The sequence below is a fragment of the Cryptotermes secundus genome, unplaced genomic scaffold (assembly GCF_002891405.2).
Source record: "Cryptotermes secundus unplaced genomic scaffold, Csec_1.0 scaffold618, whole genome shotgun sequence".
Taxonomy (NCBI): Eukaryota; Metazoa; Arthropoda; class Insecta; order Blattodea; family Kalotermitidae; genus Cryptotermes; species Cryptotermes secundus.
Window position 1 is genome coordinate 206426 of NW_019734973.1, and position 13619 is coordinate 220044.

A 13619-nucleotide genomic window follows, 5' to 3' on the forward strand; every position below is an offset into this window, starting at 1 on the left:
TTCTTACGCATCATTTATACAGGTCTACTAATAGTTACCTGCTCATACATTTAACAATGACCATATTGGTACCTGTGAAACAATATATACAAATTAGGAAGATACTGTCTTCTGGAATGTGACATTGGGTACTTCAGCATATAAATGAAACATATTACTGCACATTGCTTGAAGCAAAGTGTGATTTAAATAAATGCACAACTATCTATTAATGTAAGGAAACTATTTAATAATACAGGCCCAAAATTATACTTTTAGATGATGTTTTAGCAATACTGCTTTGCATCTAGGTAACTCATTTTTCAGTTTATTCATGGTACTTTGTTTGATCTTTCAGTATTGATGCCTACTGCAGATATAACAAATATCTATTTCTTTTATCTAGCAGCATTAATTTCTTTGGGGTCAGGAAAACTAACAAAAATTCATGAGGCTTTATGAGTTCTTTTGTCTTGCATAGTTCCAATCTACCAGGAGGCATTACAAATGCAGGCAACATGTGATGAAACTGTAATGACTTATCCGCAGTGTTATGTTATATATACATAAACATGCATGCATGTATGCATGCATGTATGTATGCACACACACCAAAATTGCCCATTAAGGTAAAAAAATGTGTTGCACAATGTTATTACAATGATCATTAAACTAAAAGCATCAAAACAGAATCAATTTAAACTATCTTCACCTACACTCTGCCAGTGGCATTTATTCCACATCAGATGCATTGGTAGATACTTTAATGTTCTGACTGTATTTCTTACCTTATTGCCCAAAGTCTTTTTAGGTGGAAAGTCAAAGGTGCTGACAATAGCATCATGTTTCTTCAGCTCTTTATGTAAAGAGTAGAACTGAGCATAGCGCCTATAGATATTCCACTCATCATCACGTATACGAATGTAAACCTGCAATAACAATGCAACATAATGAAAAGCCAGGTCTGTATCCTGGGCTATTTTATCTCCAACTGCATAATTTGCCTTGACACTGTGGTAGCAATGTAGAAGGAATAGTGAGAAGCATTCATCCGTGTTTGTGGGGCAGTTTTTGGTGGTCTGCCTAATGGTTTCTCTTCTGTCATATGATATTCTGAAATTTAATTTTCTATAATTCCCACTTGAAATTCCATCATGGAAATGGTGCTGCTATTTTTTTGTAAATATGACTCCAGATAACAGATATTAATCAAATGACGGAAGTGCTTTTGATAGTATCTTTTTAGTCTTTTCCTTGTGCTGTGATAGCTTGTCAAGTATCACTGAGGTCCCTAATGACTGCTTTGGGATTCTCCATGTTTTGCCCTCGAACCATAGTTGGAAACATTTTGTCATCATCAGTGGTACTCATAAGATAAATATATCTTTTATTTTTCCACTTCATTATAAATAATTCCACCCTTTTCAGTTTTGCATTCCTTCAGCAGGGATGCCCTTCCTGTTTTGATGCAAGGTTTCCACAGCATCAGTCTGTTTCCTGCACAGCTTATGGAACAAATCGCAGTTTGAAAACCAATATGGTATCCCTAATTCTGTTGAGGAGCCATTAGTTACAGAACTACTTCTGGGCCATATGGCTCATTTTCTTAGGAACCCATCCAAAATTGTATCTTGCCCAATGTAAATAATAAAATTTAATACATAACCTGATTTGGCGTCACACAATTCAAATGATTTTATACATAATCTGGCATGTTTTGAAGGAATGTATACCTTCCATGACAAACGTCCCTTCCACATCATCAAAGACTCTTCACTCTCTGGGATATATATACTCCTAAATTTGGCATTAGATGATCCAGTTTACACAGTCTTTTGGAAGCGCAAGTAGCCGCATTGTAACTTTCGTTACAAAATGAAGAAACTTGAGTAGAAGGTGAAACCTCTCCTGGAGCAGCTCCAAAAATATGGTCATTTAAAGAAATTTTCCTCTGACAAAAAATAGCTCTTGCTATCCAGTTTCTGGTGAAGTCCTTGTAGCAGAAAGAATGCCAGCAACTTCATTATTCCAATTCTGTTCATATCCTTCGAGCAATGAATCCTAGATTTTAGTTTCACATTAGGTGTGAAGAAAGCAGTCTTCTGGGATTTGGCGCCGTGTATATGTGGTGTTAACCGACGTTNTTCTCTGGCTATTAATTCTGGTGTAAAAAACAACTCAAAATATTCCAGGGGGTTACTGGGGTCTTCTAAATCAAGATTTATACCAGGCTTGCTGATAAATGGAAAACATGGTTGCTCACCATGTGACTTTGCCCATATGCCATGCTACTATTGTCACTGATATTCTCTGCTTCATCACAGCTGACACTATATTCACCACATGACAGAATTTTCACATTTATTTCACTGTCACTACTATATTTGCTCTCAGAAATATCACTATATCAATTCTCTTGCAACAGCTCACGTAACACGTCCTCATCGCTCATACAAATCTTCTTACTAGGACCTACCATAATGTTTAATTGCAAAAACTCAAACCCAGGACAGATATCAAGCAATCAGCACCTTCCTGTCATACTGTGAAGTAACTAGAAAATCTAACAAACACAACGTACAATTTTGCATTGCTGACTGTCATTATATCTGCTATGGTGTTGTTGGAATCATGCATGATGTGTACAAATGTCATTTTTTTTTTCTGTGGCACTACAACCCCCAATTTGGGCCTAGGCCTACCTCCATGAAACTCTCCGTTTCACTTCGGTTTACTAGATCTTACACATTCAGTAGGACTCCTTGGGCAAGTGATCAGCTCGTCGCAAGGCCTCTACCTGTAGACAAACACAGAAAAATGCACACAAACATCCATGCCCTGAGTAAGATTCGAACCCACGATCCCGGCTTCCGAGCGAGCGAAGACAGTGCATGCCTTAGACTGCTCGGCTACCGTGACCAGCGTACAAATGTCATACACACTATAATACAGAGTAGCGCATAATATGTTAAGATGTCATACCCATTTAACTGGTTAAAACTGTGGCAAAAAAATACACTATGTTCTTACTCAAGTAAAGGTTGACAGGGAAATAAAACTTTTCCCAATCTATAAACAAACACAATTCTACAGAAAAACAGTAGACTATTAATTGTGGGCCAAAAATGTTACCCATCAGTAACTCTTCAGTAGTTTTACGATTTATTTAATATTTTGATATGTCACACTGACCTGATACACATGATGGACATCAGAAGAACCACCTGTAAGGAAAGCTGATGGTATCCAAATGTTAACAAGTGCCCGGGCAGCGGCACAGAGAGAACTAGTATCATAGTCACTGGTCACACTAAGATCATCATCGGAAGTAGCAACATCATCAGGTAGAGGCCCACGCAGATCAACAAGCTCTTCACGTAATCGGCGCAAGGCAGCATCTTTTTGCTGAAGAAGTCGATGTAAGCGGTCATTGAACTCCATAAGTTCTCCATGCATCTCTGCTACCTGAAATATATTATTTTAATAAAATACAAAAAGCGGCAACAACTTATTTCCATCTCAGAGTTTTGGTTTAACACAGGATTTTCAGTTATATAATATTGCAGAATACATACCCTGTGCATTTAAGATGTAAATAATATGCCAGGAAATAACATTACAAACATTTTATTACAATGTTACTCAGTCACATACACTCTCATTTTCAGTTTGTCTCATTTTTTGCAATATCCCATTAACCGCTAGCTCATAATTTGTTGGCAATTGTGATTATTTCTTTCCCACTTAGGGCAAGAATGTTTCTTCTTCAATAAATAAATAAATTCAAGAAACCAAATTACACAAGGTTAGTATCTATTATATACACAGAAAAAGGTAAATAGTCACACATATGATATTCCATTAAGTAGTTATTTTGCATTTCTCTTTCCATGCTAAACAGTTTCTGCTTGTTAAATGTAATTTTACATTGGTTCTCACTATATTTTCTCAGCACCTGAGAAATTTTAAGATACTGTCATGTGTTACTGACCGGACACAGGCTTTGGACTGATAACTGGATTTACTGAACTCTTACAACTCGTAACTACAAATAATTACAACTTTCTCACTAATTCATGCACTTTACTTTTCATTACAGCACACACTAAGTCTTCTAAGTTCCTCTTCACTAGTTATTGCCTGGTAATAGCTCCAACAATGCAGATTCCTCAGCTTCCATGTTCAGTGGCTCCTGTATCCATTGGCTGGCAACTCCCTCACAGCTCACTGCCCCACTGTCAACTTTCAACTAACTGGTCTTCAACTTGTCACTCACTGGCTATATGACTTCCTATCGCTGGCTCTCACTAGTCCTCACTCATTGACTGATTGCTAAACTGCTGCTGGCCCTCATCAGCACAGTCATTCTTGGCTTTCGGTCTCATTGAAACTTTGACCATCGTCTTTTTCTTTTCTCCTAGACATGTTTAGGGTTTGAGAAATGGGGCCTCCTCTTTGATATGGTGAAGGATTGGTCTTTATGTTGAGGCTAAGCCTTAGCATGAAGCATACACAAAACACAGTATCTAACAACGTCTCTCTAACTCTTATGGTGGCCACTGGCTTGTAATGTGACAAGCACTGTTATATGTTTATGTGTCACTTCCATATGATGACTGTCTCTTTCAGTCATCCTTCCATAACACATTTCCATTTAATCCTGTTAATTCTGATTTAGATAGGTTTTATTGTATACATGTTTGCATGCGTGCGACACGCGCACACACACACAAACTTCCTTTTATAGCTAGCATGCATACTGGTAAACAATTTATGCATACCAACAAACATACCAGAAGTTGCACAACTGCTGGTGTGTGGTTTGTTTCTATCTTGAGGCTAAAAATGACCATGACAGCACAGGGAAACTTGTTCACTGGAGGTGGGGGTGGGGGGTGGGGGCTTGGAGAGCAGTGGATTTGAATGCTACACTAAGGAAAATCTTAAATTGAGAAAATTTAACATCAAGACCAATGAAATTAAATGTTACATGAGTACAAACATTCTAACAGTGAGAATGGAGATTTCACTGTTTTGTTATTCAGCAAGGTGGACCACACAGGTTTAGGTAGGTGCTTGATATGAATCTTGGCCAAGACACTGGCCATCCTGAATAAAGTTTTGCATGGGTTTCTTCAGTCCGTTCAGGAAAATGCTGAGACAGTACCTCGATTAGGCCATGACTGCTTCCATCCAAATCGTTTCTAATGAATTGTTCATCAGTCATCCTATCATTTAATGCTACATAAAGTCTCAGTTGATGAAAGCCATAAAATGGGGTAGGGTTATTTCTGGATCACAATATGTATATATCTTATAGTATTTGCCCTTTAATCCTTCATTTTCAAAGTTTCCTACTACCCGTTTTACATTAGATAACGAGATTTGCTTCACATTTTAAAAATTTCAATAAATACAATCAAATATGGCTCAAATTACATTCATAATTCTCCACACCTTCAGCCTATCATTCCAAACTGCTATGAATTTCAGAGTCTTTTTAGGTGGCAAGGTTCCTGCCTTTCATTTGCAGTATTCAAGTCTGGGCTTTTTAAATTTATTTCATAAACAGAAAATCTTGAGTATAAAAACTCAAAAATGTTTCACTGAATAGACAAAAATGAGACACATGATGCACTTCCTACAAGCAAACACAGGTGTACTTGTAGTCTAGTTAAAGTACACTTAGCAAATGCTCATATACACGCATACATAAATTTCCCAGATTATGAAATAGTTGGGCTCCCAAACACGGTTGCGTAACATAAAATTTTTGCTCATTTCTATTGCATCTTCAGTTTCACTGCCTACAACTTTCATTGAAAAACATGGAGTTTAATATCATTCATTTTAACCACTTATGAATCCTGCTCTTTTATTCTTGATAATTTAATTATCTTTTGATCTTTAATCAAAAAATTAACAAAAAAAATCTGATCTGAAAATGAATGAACATAAAATCTGCATCAGTCAAAATAAGGTAAGTTGGGGGTCACCGGTACACTATTCATTGCATTTTCACTTATGCGCATACTCAAGAAAGGGCTACTAAATATACCTTTCATTGTGTGTGAAAGAGAGTGAATGAGGGCACAAGAATAATTTCGTACAGCCATGTTGTGCCCAATGGAAGGCTCTGGTATTTGTGGTGTTAAAGCTTCTGATTTTAAAATCAAAGAGGTAGCAGATAACTCACTTGGATTAGTTTCTTCTCATATTCACGAGCCTCGTGATGATAATCTGGATAGGCGATGTCTCTGGCTTTGGGTTGAGATGCCTCCAGACTGGCCAGTGCTTCATGTGCCTGAGTGCCGTCCCGCTTCAACATCTGGACAGCCCCCACATACTTACGCAACTGATGCTTTAAAAGCTCATTCTCCCTGCAGATGAATACACATTGGAATCACCATCAATTTAATAAAACAAAATGTGTCTGAGATTTGTTATGGAAATGGAGAAGCAAATTTTGCAGACTTGCCCTAATGTATTTTACTTGTAGTTTATGTACCAATTCTGTTAATAACTCACACTATACAACATCAAATGACTAGATGACGGTGAATAATGATGTGGGAAGGATGTCAAAGGAGGCAATCATGGCATAATTTAAGATACTATCCTGGCATCTTCCTGAAGGGACTAAGGAAAACTACAAAAGTTTCAGTCAGGAAACTGCTGTCCATGCCAAGATTCAAACTGGGTACTTCCTGATTATAAGCAAGAAATGTTACTGCTTCCACCAACTTGCTTGCTGCCAATGTGGTATGTTGGTTACGATGATAACATGGTGGGGTCAAATCAATATTATCTGGTTAGTACAATGTACAATAAAATATATTAGAAATTTCTTTATTACTAATTGAATTTACAAAAACTGTTCAAAATTAGATCCTCCATATTCAATGCACAAGTCATAACACTGTGATACCATTCAACAAACTAACTAGCAGGTTTAAGCCTGAACATTCCCATTAATAACAGCGGATTCTGGCCCACTCTCTACATGTTCGCCTTATTTGATTTCCTTAAATTCTTTGCTATGGTGACTGGGTGTGTTTGATTTCTTGGCAGTTGTTCTCCCTTACTGAGATTAAGTAAAATCAAAATCTGTAGCTTTACACTATGTATCATATTTATTAAATACTTCCATAAACTTATCCATATAATTGTCACCATTTTTTCAAATGCTTTGAATCATGTTTGTTTGTACTTTGATCACAATGTATCAAAGAAATATGAATTTGTATATGTCATCTGTTTTCATCAACCTGTTGTTTGTCTCGTGGTGTCCATGGTAAATAATTTCTCTAAGTGGAGATATTTTAGAAATGTTTGAGAAATTAGACTAAGATGCTAGTTTCAGTGACTGTGATTGTGAATTTGAATACATAAGTCACTCCCCAGGAGGTAAAGAAGGGTAGCTGCCACAAATTCAGTAATGTGGCAGTGGAAATGTCTACAAACCAAAATTTCTGAAATTTTGTAAGACTGAAATATATAGCATAGAAGTTGTTAAATTTTTCAGAAACCTCAATATGTTTGAAACTGCAAAAATGTTCATGTTCTTGGAACAAGAATAACAACAATGGCAATGACAATGAGGATGACCACAATAACAACAAAATGATCAAAAACAACAATGACATGACTCAATCATGATTTGTCCTCATGGCCATATGCATGTGAGTACACCATGCCAACCCATGAGCTTTATTGACCTTTACTGCTGGACTGTAAATTTCCATTATCCCAACAGGACATTAACAATACAAAATTTGTAGAAGCAGAAAGTCCATGCAATAGGAAAACAGGCTTAAGAGTTCAAACAGGAACTCCTGGGTTCTCTAGGTATATTTCCAAGAACTATTTTTGTGGCGAGGTTAGGGGGAGATTTCAGAAGTGTACTGTGAGAAGCCAAGGTGAGACAAGATGAAAAGATTTTGTACACTTCTTTACACATATAAAACTTTTAACTTCTTTAACACTTTAACAGCTTGAGAGGAAGCAGCAAGAGAAACTACACTACAATTTTTCATGTAATTCTCACCTGAGCAACGCCTGAATTCGACTTTCTAAACGTTCTACTTTGTCATGGTGCTGGCGATTAGTTTCTGCTAATTCAGCCTTCAACTCTGTACTCTCTTCCTGAGCCTGAACAAGAAGCCTCTTAAAGGAATGAGTTTCAACCTGCAGCTCCTCTTTACGGGCCAGAAGGGACAACACAGCCTCTCGTACTTCACCTGATCATATGAAGAATACAACATTTAATTTTACAAAATAATAATGTGTAACTGAGGATGAGGTGGGCAGGGCATGTAGCACGAATGTGGAAGACAAGGAATGCATATAGGACATTGGTGGGAAAGCCAGAAGGAAAGAGCCCACTGGGAAGACCAGGGTGTAGGTGGGTGGACAATATTAAAATGGATCTTAGAGAGATAGGATGGGATGGTATCGATTGGATTGATTTGGATCAGGATAGAGACCAGTGGAGGGCTCTTGTGAACACGGTAATGAATCTTTGGGTTCCATAAAATGCTGGGAAATTCTTGAGCAGCTAAAGAATTGGCAGCTCCTCAAGAATGGCTCAGCTCCATGAGTAAGTAAGTATAATGTGTAACTACTGTGCTCAGTATAATTTAATTATGTGCATCGTGATATTTATCATATTCATTCCACTAGCAAAGAACTCATTAATGGAATTATGGAGCCATACGTGGACTTCCAGCTCTGGTTCCAGATCAAGGTGTCTGTCTTTTGTGTTTTGTTCTGTGCTATCCATCCATCCATCCTTGATTCCCGTTCCCCCCACTCTTCCTTACGATTTGATCAGGTAACCTGTTTCCTACTTCCAAGTTTGGCTGCCTTTAGGTGAATGTGAGTCAAAGTTGCTCTCTTTGTTAGCCAGAAGCCTTGCGAATAAGACATGTCTAAATGTAGGTTGTATTCTACTGATTCTTGCAGCATGCAGAAATTAAGTTTGGTATTTTGTTTAGCAAGTTCTTCCGGCAGCAAAAGGGCCTTCACTTTATAAATGCGTGTTTTAAGGTAAGCCTTAATTTTTGTGCATGGCAAAGAATGTCTGTATTTTGTATTTATTCATGGGATAGGCTTTGATGGTTGTTTCACTGGCCAGACCTTTGTGTTTTGTATGTATATCTTATGATACTGGTATGGTATAATTAAGGTCTTAGGTTTTTCTCCCAAGAGATATATGCTGTCTGTGTACTAGCCAAACCATTTAGCTCTGTGACTTGAACATCATGTCTCTCTCTTTTTTTTTCAAGCATGGATTGTGCCATGCAAAACCAGTCATAATGTAATCAGTATAGATCTGTGATTTTTCCATTTGGAGACCCACATACTTCCTTTTGGAACCACAGCCCTGTATTTTGTCATGCCAGCTACCTTATGGAGAATTCAGAATATTGGAATCACAGAAATATCATAGATGCATCCATTACTAAGCAACAGCAAGGCAAAACACATGTCCCAAGCAATGGACATGCCTAGAACTATGAAGTGCTACTGTCTCAGTGTTGTCTCACTGGTCTGCAACAAGGTGATACACAGATGGTCTGCAAGCTAGTATCAATGTGATGACAGGGCATCAAGGATCCAAGCATGAACTGTGTGACTGTGAAACCCTATAAATATTTGTGAATAGCTGGAGATAAAAGTATTCGGTGTTCAATAAAATCCATTTCCAACCTGAACCCACTATGTAGTCACTATCATGTGACAGTATCCTTGATACTGAAATAGAAATGTTTCAGAAGGAAGTTATCGATCCTAACTGAAATCAGTATTTCATTTTACGGCTCATGCTGTTAGTAGAGTGACTAGGCGATGGGCTGGATGCTGGGGAATCAGAGTTCAATTTCCAGCAGGGGCAGATTAGCCATGGGACTCCTTCTGATGGGTAATGGGGGCATTTTCCTCCAGGAGTAATGCAGCCACAGCATGCTTCCATCTAGTAATAAACTTAACCTTTAACGGCCGAATGTTATAATTATTCGCATCAAGTAGCACCCCGAGCTGGCCGAATGTTATAATTTTTAGGGACAAGCCACGTGCTTCCTTTGTGAGTGCTGGCAGTTTGACCTTGGGTTTGAAACCCAAACAAACTCATGAACGTTCATGTCAGATGTTTATTTGTTAGCTCTGAACAATGAAATCGTTTATCAGGGTACTGGTTTCGAAACTATTTACGTTTAGATATGACTGTTTATGACCTGGTGAGCCAATAGAGGTCAGCTTTGTTTTGAGAAGTTAGAGGAGGAAATATTCGTAAGCACTTTCATAGCAGTGCTGCCAGAGCTTTCAAGGAAGTGTGGCTCATTCAGGGATTGGTTTGCAGTGTTGAATTCTCAGTTAGGACGTCAGTGGCGGATTTACTATATTTTGTTAAAAGTTAGGAAGTCAGTGTCAGACTCCTGTATTTCTTTTATATCATTTTTATTGTGTATCTCGGAAGTGGTATAAATACACTGAGCCAGTGTTACTTTGTGCGTAAAGACATCTTCGTCACTGTGACTTTCGGTATCAGTGGCGGACTGGCACTTTTCGACTGCTATTGCAATTACTTTGCATCACAATTTTGCGAGTATTCTTCCACCTACTAGACATGTCTATTCTCAATGAATATCTGTTACACAAGTCATGTGATGGAAAAATGACGCACAAAAATTTCCGCGAAATTTTGGTGCGTGATTTGATTCTTCAATCACATGAGGCGAATATCACGGTCAGTGGTGTTTTTCGAGGGAGGCCAAGTTCATCTGGGGCCCAACTGAGTCGACTGGAGGTGAAACATTCAAAACACTGACCAGCTAAAGGGAAACAAAGACGTTTGTTCTATAAACAAGAAAAGCGGGAGCACGCTTTACCGCTGTAGAGTGTGATGTCGCGCTGTGTGATGGACTGCTTCGAGAGTGGGACACGCGCGTCAGAGTGAAACTGTGAAGCGATGCAGTCCAACCCGTGTACAGTCCGAACCAAATATTATTGTATATAGTGTCGTCATATTTACATCGCCACCACGATTCAAGGTTGAAGAAAAACAACATGTAAGTCCTTTGGAATTTCATAACGTATATAATAATGATTATATTTTGCACTTCATGACAAAATACTCACAGTTGATTTTCATTTGTAAAACTTGCCCTTTTGTATATATGTAGAAAATTTTATTGTCTTTCAGGTTCTTTTTAGTTCATATTCCGATGTTGCATAGAACGGAAAATATGCATTTTTTTCTGAAAGTTTGCAATGTTAAAGACTTAGGGCCATTTAAATTCCGGCCGTAGGGAGCTGCAGGCAATTTAAAAGTCCGTACGTTAAAGGTTAAGAATTTCTGCAGCTACACCTCCATTACCCACATATATTCAAGGCCTGGTGCTAAATTAAGTACAGAGAAAATTTCATCTTTATTTTACCAACTTCTGCTACAAAAATGAGAAATCTGTCTTGATATTCACATAAAATACCAATTTTCATTACGCTCTGTTCAGCAATTTTAAAAATGAAACAAGTAGGTGGAAAGAATAACAAATGCCACAATCTGCAATATCTGTATGCACAACACGCACAAACTGCATGATCACATGTTACAGCCGAGTGAGGTGTGATTAGAATAGCTTGTCCCAATAGGTTCAGCAACCAGTTTCACTTTAAAAAGTTCTAAAATGAAATACTTCACTTACTACTGACATGAATGAAAGGATCTGCTGCATTACGACAGGTTCCCGTGGTTGAAAACTCTTTGTGTGAGAAGTCAACACAATTGGTCTGCAGCAACTTCTGCGTAGCCACCAAGGCAGCCGCTGCACAGTCTGTGTCCTGCACATTAACACTTATAGCCGCATACAGTATATATAGGAGCAGGAATACCATCCTTCAAAAGCCCAGATTTATCAATGAATTCACAAAAGTGACAGCTGAAGTTCTCGTGGCGGCAGATGTAAAGAATATGGTCTGTTGGATGAGATACTGTGGAATTTGGTAGGTACAAGATGTCTGATTGGTCATGAGCTCTAAGGTGCGCAAAAATCATGGGCCTAATTACAAACTGGCCAATGTTATCAAAATGGTACTCGACACACAATTCAGTTATTCAGTATTAGAGGGGGTGTGTTTCCCCATGCACCGTGACTAGTAGTCTATTGTACGTCCCCTTTTAATTTCTACTGTCACCATACCCTACCGGTACTGGTGCTTGCCATCCGCCCCTTTCTGCCAGAGAGGTCAGCCCTCTTCTGGCAGTGGTACCCAATAACTTCCCCCTCTACCGGAGGCATTGGAAACTACTTGGGCGAGAAACTTTTTGCCTAATTTCGCTCAGGGGTCTCCTAGAGACATGAGGATCTTTCACGTGCTGTAAATCTACGACACGGAACCCACGGCTTGAAGTCCCTCCCTGAATTTTTCAGCCCATAAAAATTCCACGACTTCCGCCGGGCTTCAACCCGCGTACCTTGAGTCATGAGGTGGGAACGTTACCCCTAGACTACGGAGGCTGCTTCAGTCGATGCACAATGCTAACTCAGTCACAGCACTCAAGCACTGAGCCTCTGATTTGGTGGCAAAGCTACTGCTCATCTCAAGGTCACAGACAGTCTCACTGAACCTACTGCAAGTACCATTGTTTTGGGGTAACATATTTACCAAATGCAGGGCACCACATCCCGGAAGTCTGTAATCTCCAATTCAGATAAGTTCTATTATATGGATAGATGAGATGGATGGAGATGGCATATATGTGGAAAAATTACACAAAATTTTAGTCAGAAAATATAAAAGGAAGAGACAATTTAAGATACCTAGGCTTAGCTAGGATAATAATAGTAAAATGGATTTTGAAGGAGAAACTGTGTTTGAAGATCAGGAACAAATTACTCTGGTTCAGTACAGGATCAGGGGCAGCCTTCTATGTAATAAACTCTCAGTATTTTCATGTTAAAATACTCTATATATTACTTTAGCCTGTACAGCTATGAGAACCTCTGCAGAGAAGAACTGTCCGTGCCTCATTTCATTCCATGAGCACCAGGCTATGATCACAATCTGTATATGCTGAATAACCCAAACAAGGTTTCTATTGACAGCAATGCGTTTGAACGTTAAACAAAGTAACAACTTAAATGGAGGTAATGCAATACTGAGATTATTGATTTAGGATCACTGAAGCTGAACATTAAATGAGGGAAAACTTTAAATCAAGGAACACTGAACTGGAGTTCCCCTGCACTTACCTCAGAATAACTGGGGACAGAAAGTGAGTCCTCCTCAGAATGAGCTTCATCCGCTATTGAGACAGGTATGAGTTCTCCCACACTCACATTGTTCACAGGAGTTAATGTCTGTACTGGATGTATTACATTCACCATGTTGACTATACCAGAACCCCTGGAAAGTACCCGTTCCACTAATACAGCACATCACACACAAAACGTTCTGAACAAACAAAACAAGTGCAGAAAAATTTAATCCATAGGTCTTTCTTCCAAATATTGCTGATATTCCCAGATAATGCATGATTCACTGGCCTTGATATTCATTTATTCCAGATACAAAACTGCTGATGATAAGGCAACAAGGTTACTTACTTACTTACTCATGGAGCTGAGCCCTTCTGCAGG

The 13619-nt window shown here is 38.5% G+C and overlaps 1 protein-coding gene across 4 annotated transcripts in view; it reads right to left on the reverse strand.

Annotated features, from left to right (window-relative positions):
- The window catches only part of LOC111869120 (sorting nexin-29), a 40271-nt gene that overhangs the window by 5030 nt on the left and 21622 nt on the right, over positions 1 to 13619 (reverse strand). For all 4 annotated transcript variants that reach the window (XM_023860342.2, XM_023860340.2, XM_023860343.2 and 1 more), the window contains 6 exons: positions 13233 to 13386; positions 11685 to 11820; positions 8027 to 8219; positions 6176 to 6359; positions 3172 to 3444; positions 768 to 908 (listed from right to left, as the gene is read on the reverse strand). In XM_023860342.2, coding sequence (XP_023716110.1) covers positions 768 to 908; positions 3172 to 3444; positions 6176 to 6359; positions 8027 to 8219; positions 11685 to 11820; positions 13233 to 13386 — 1081 coding nt within the window. The remainder of the gene's footprint in view (positions 1 to 767; positions 909 to 3171; positions 3445 to 6175; positions 6360 to 8026; positions 8220 to 11684; positions 11821 to 13232; positions 13387 to 13619) is intronic.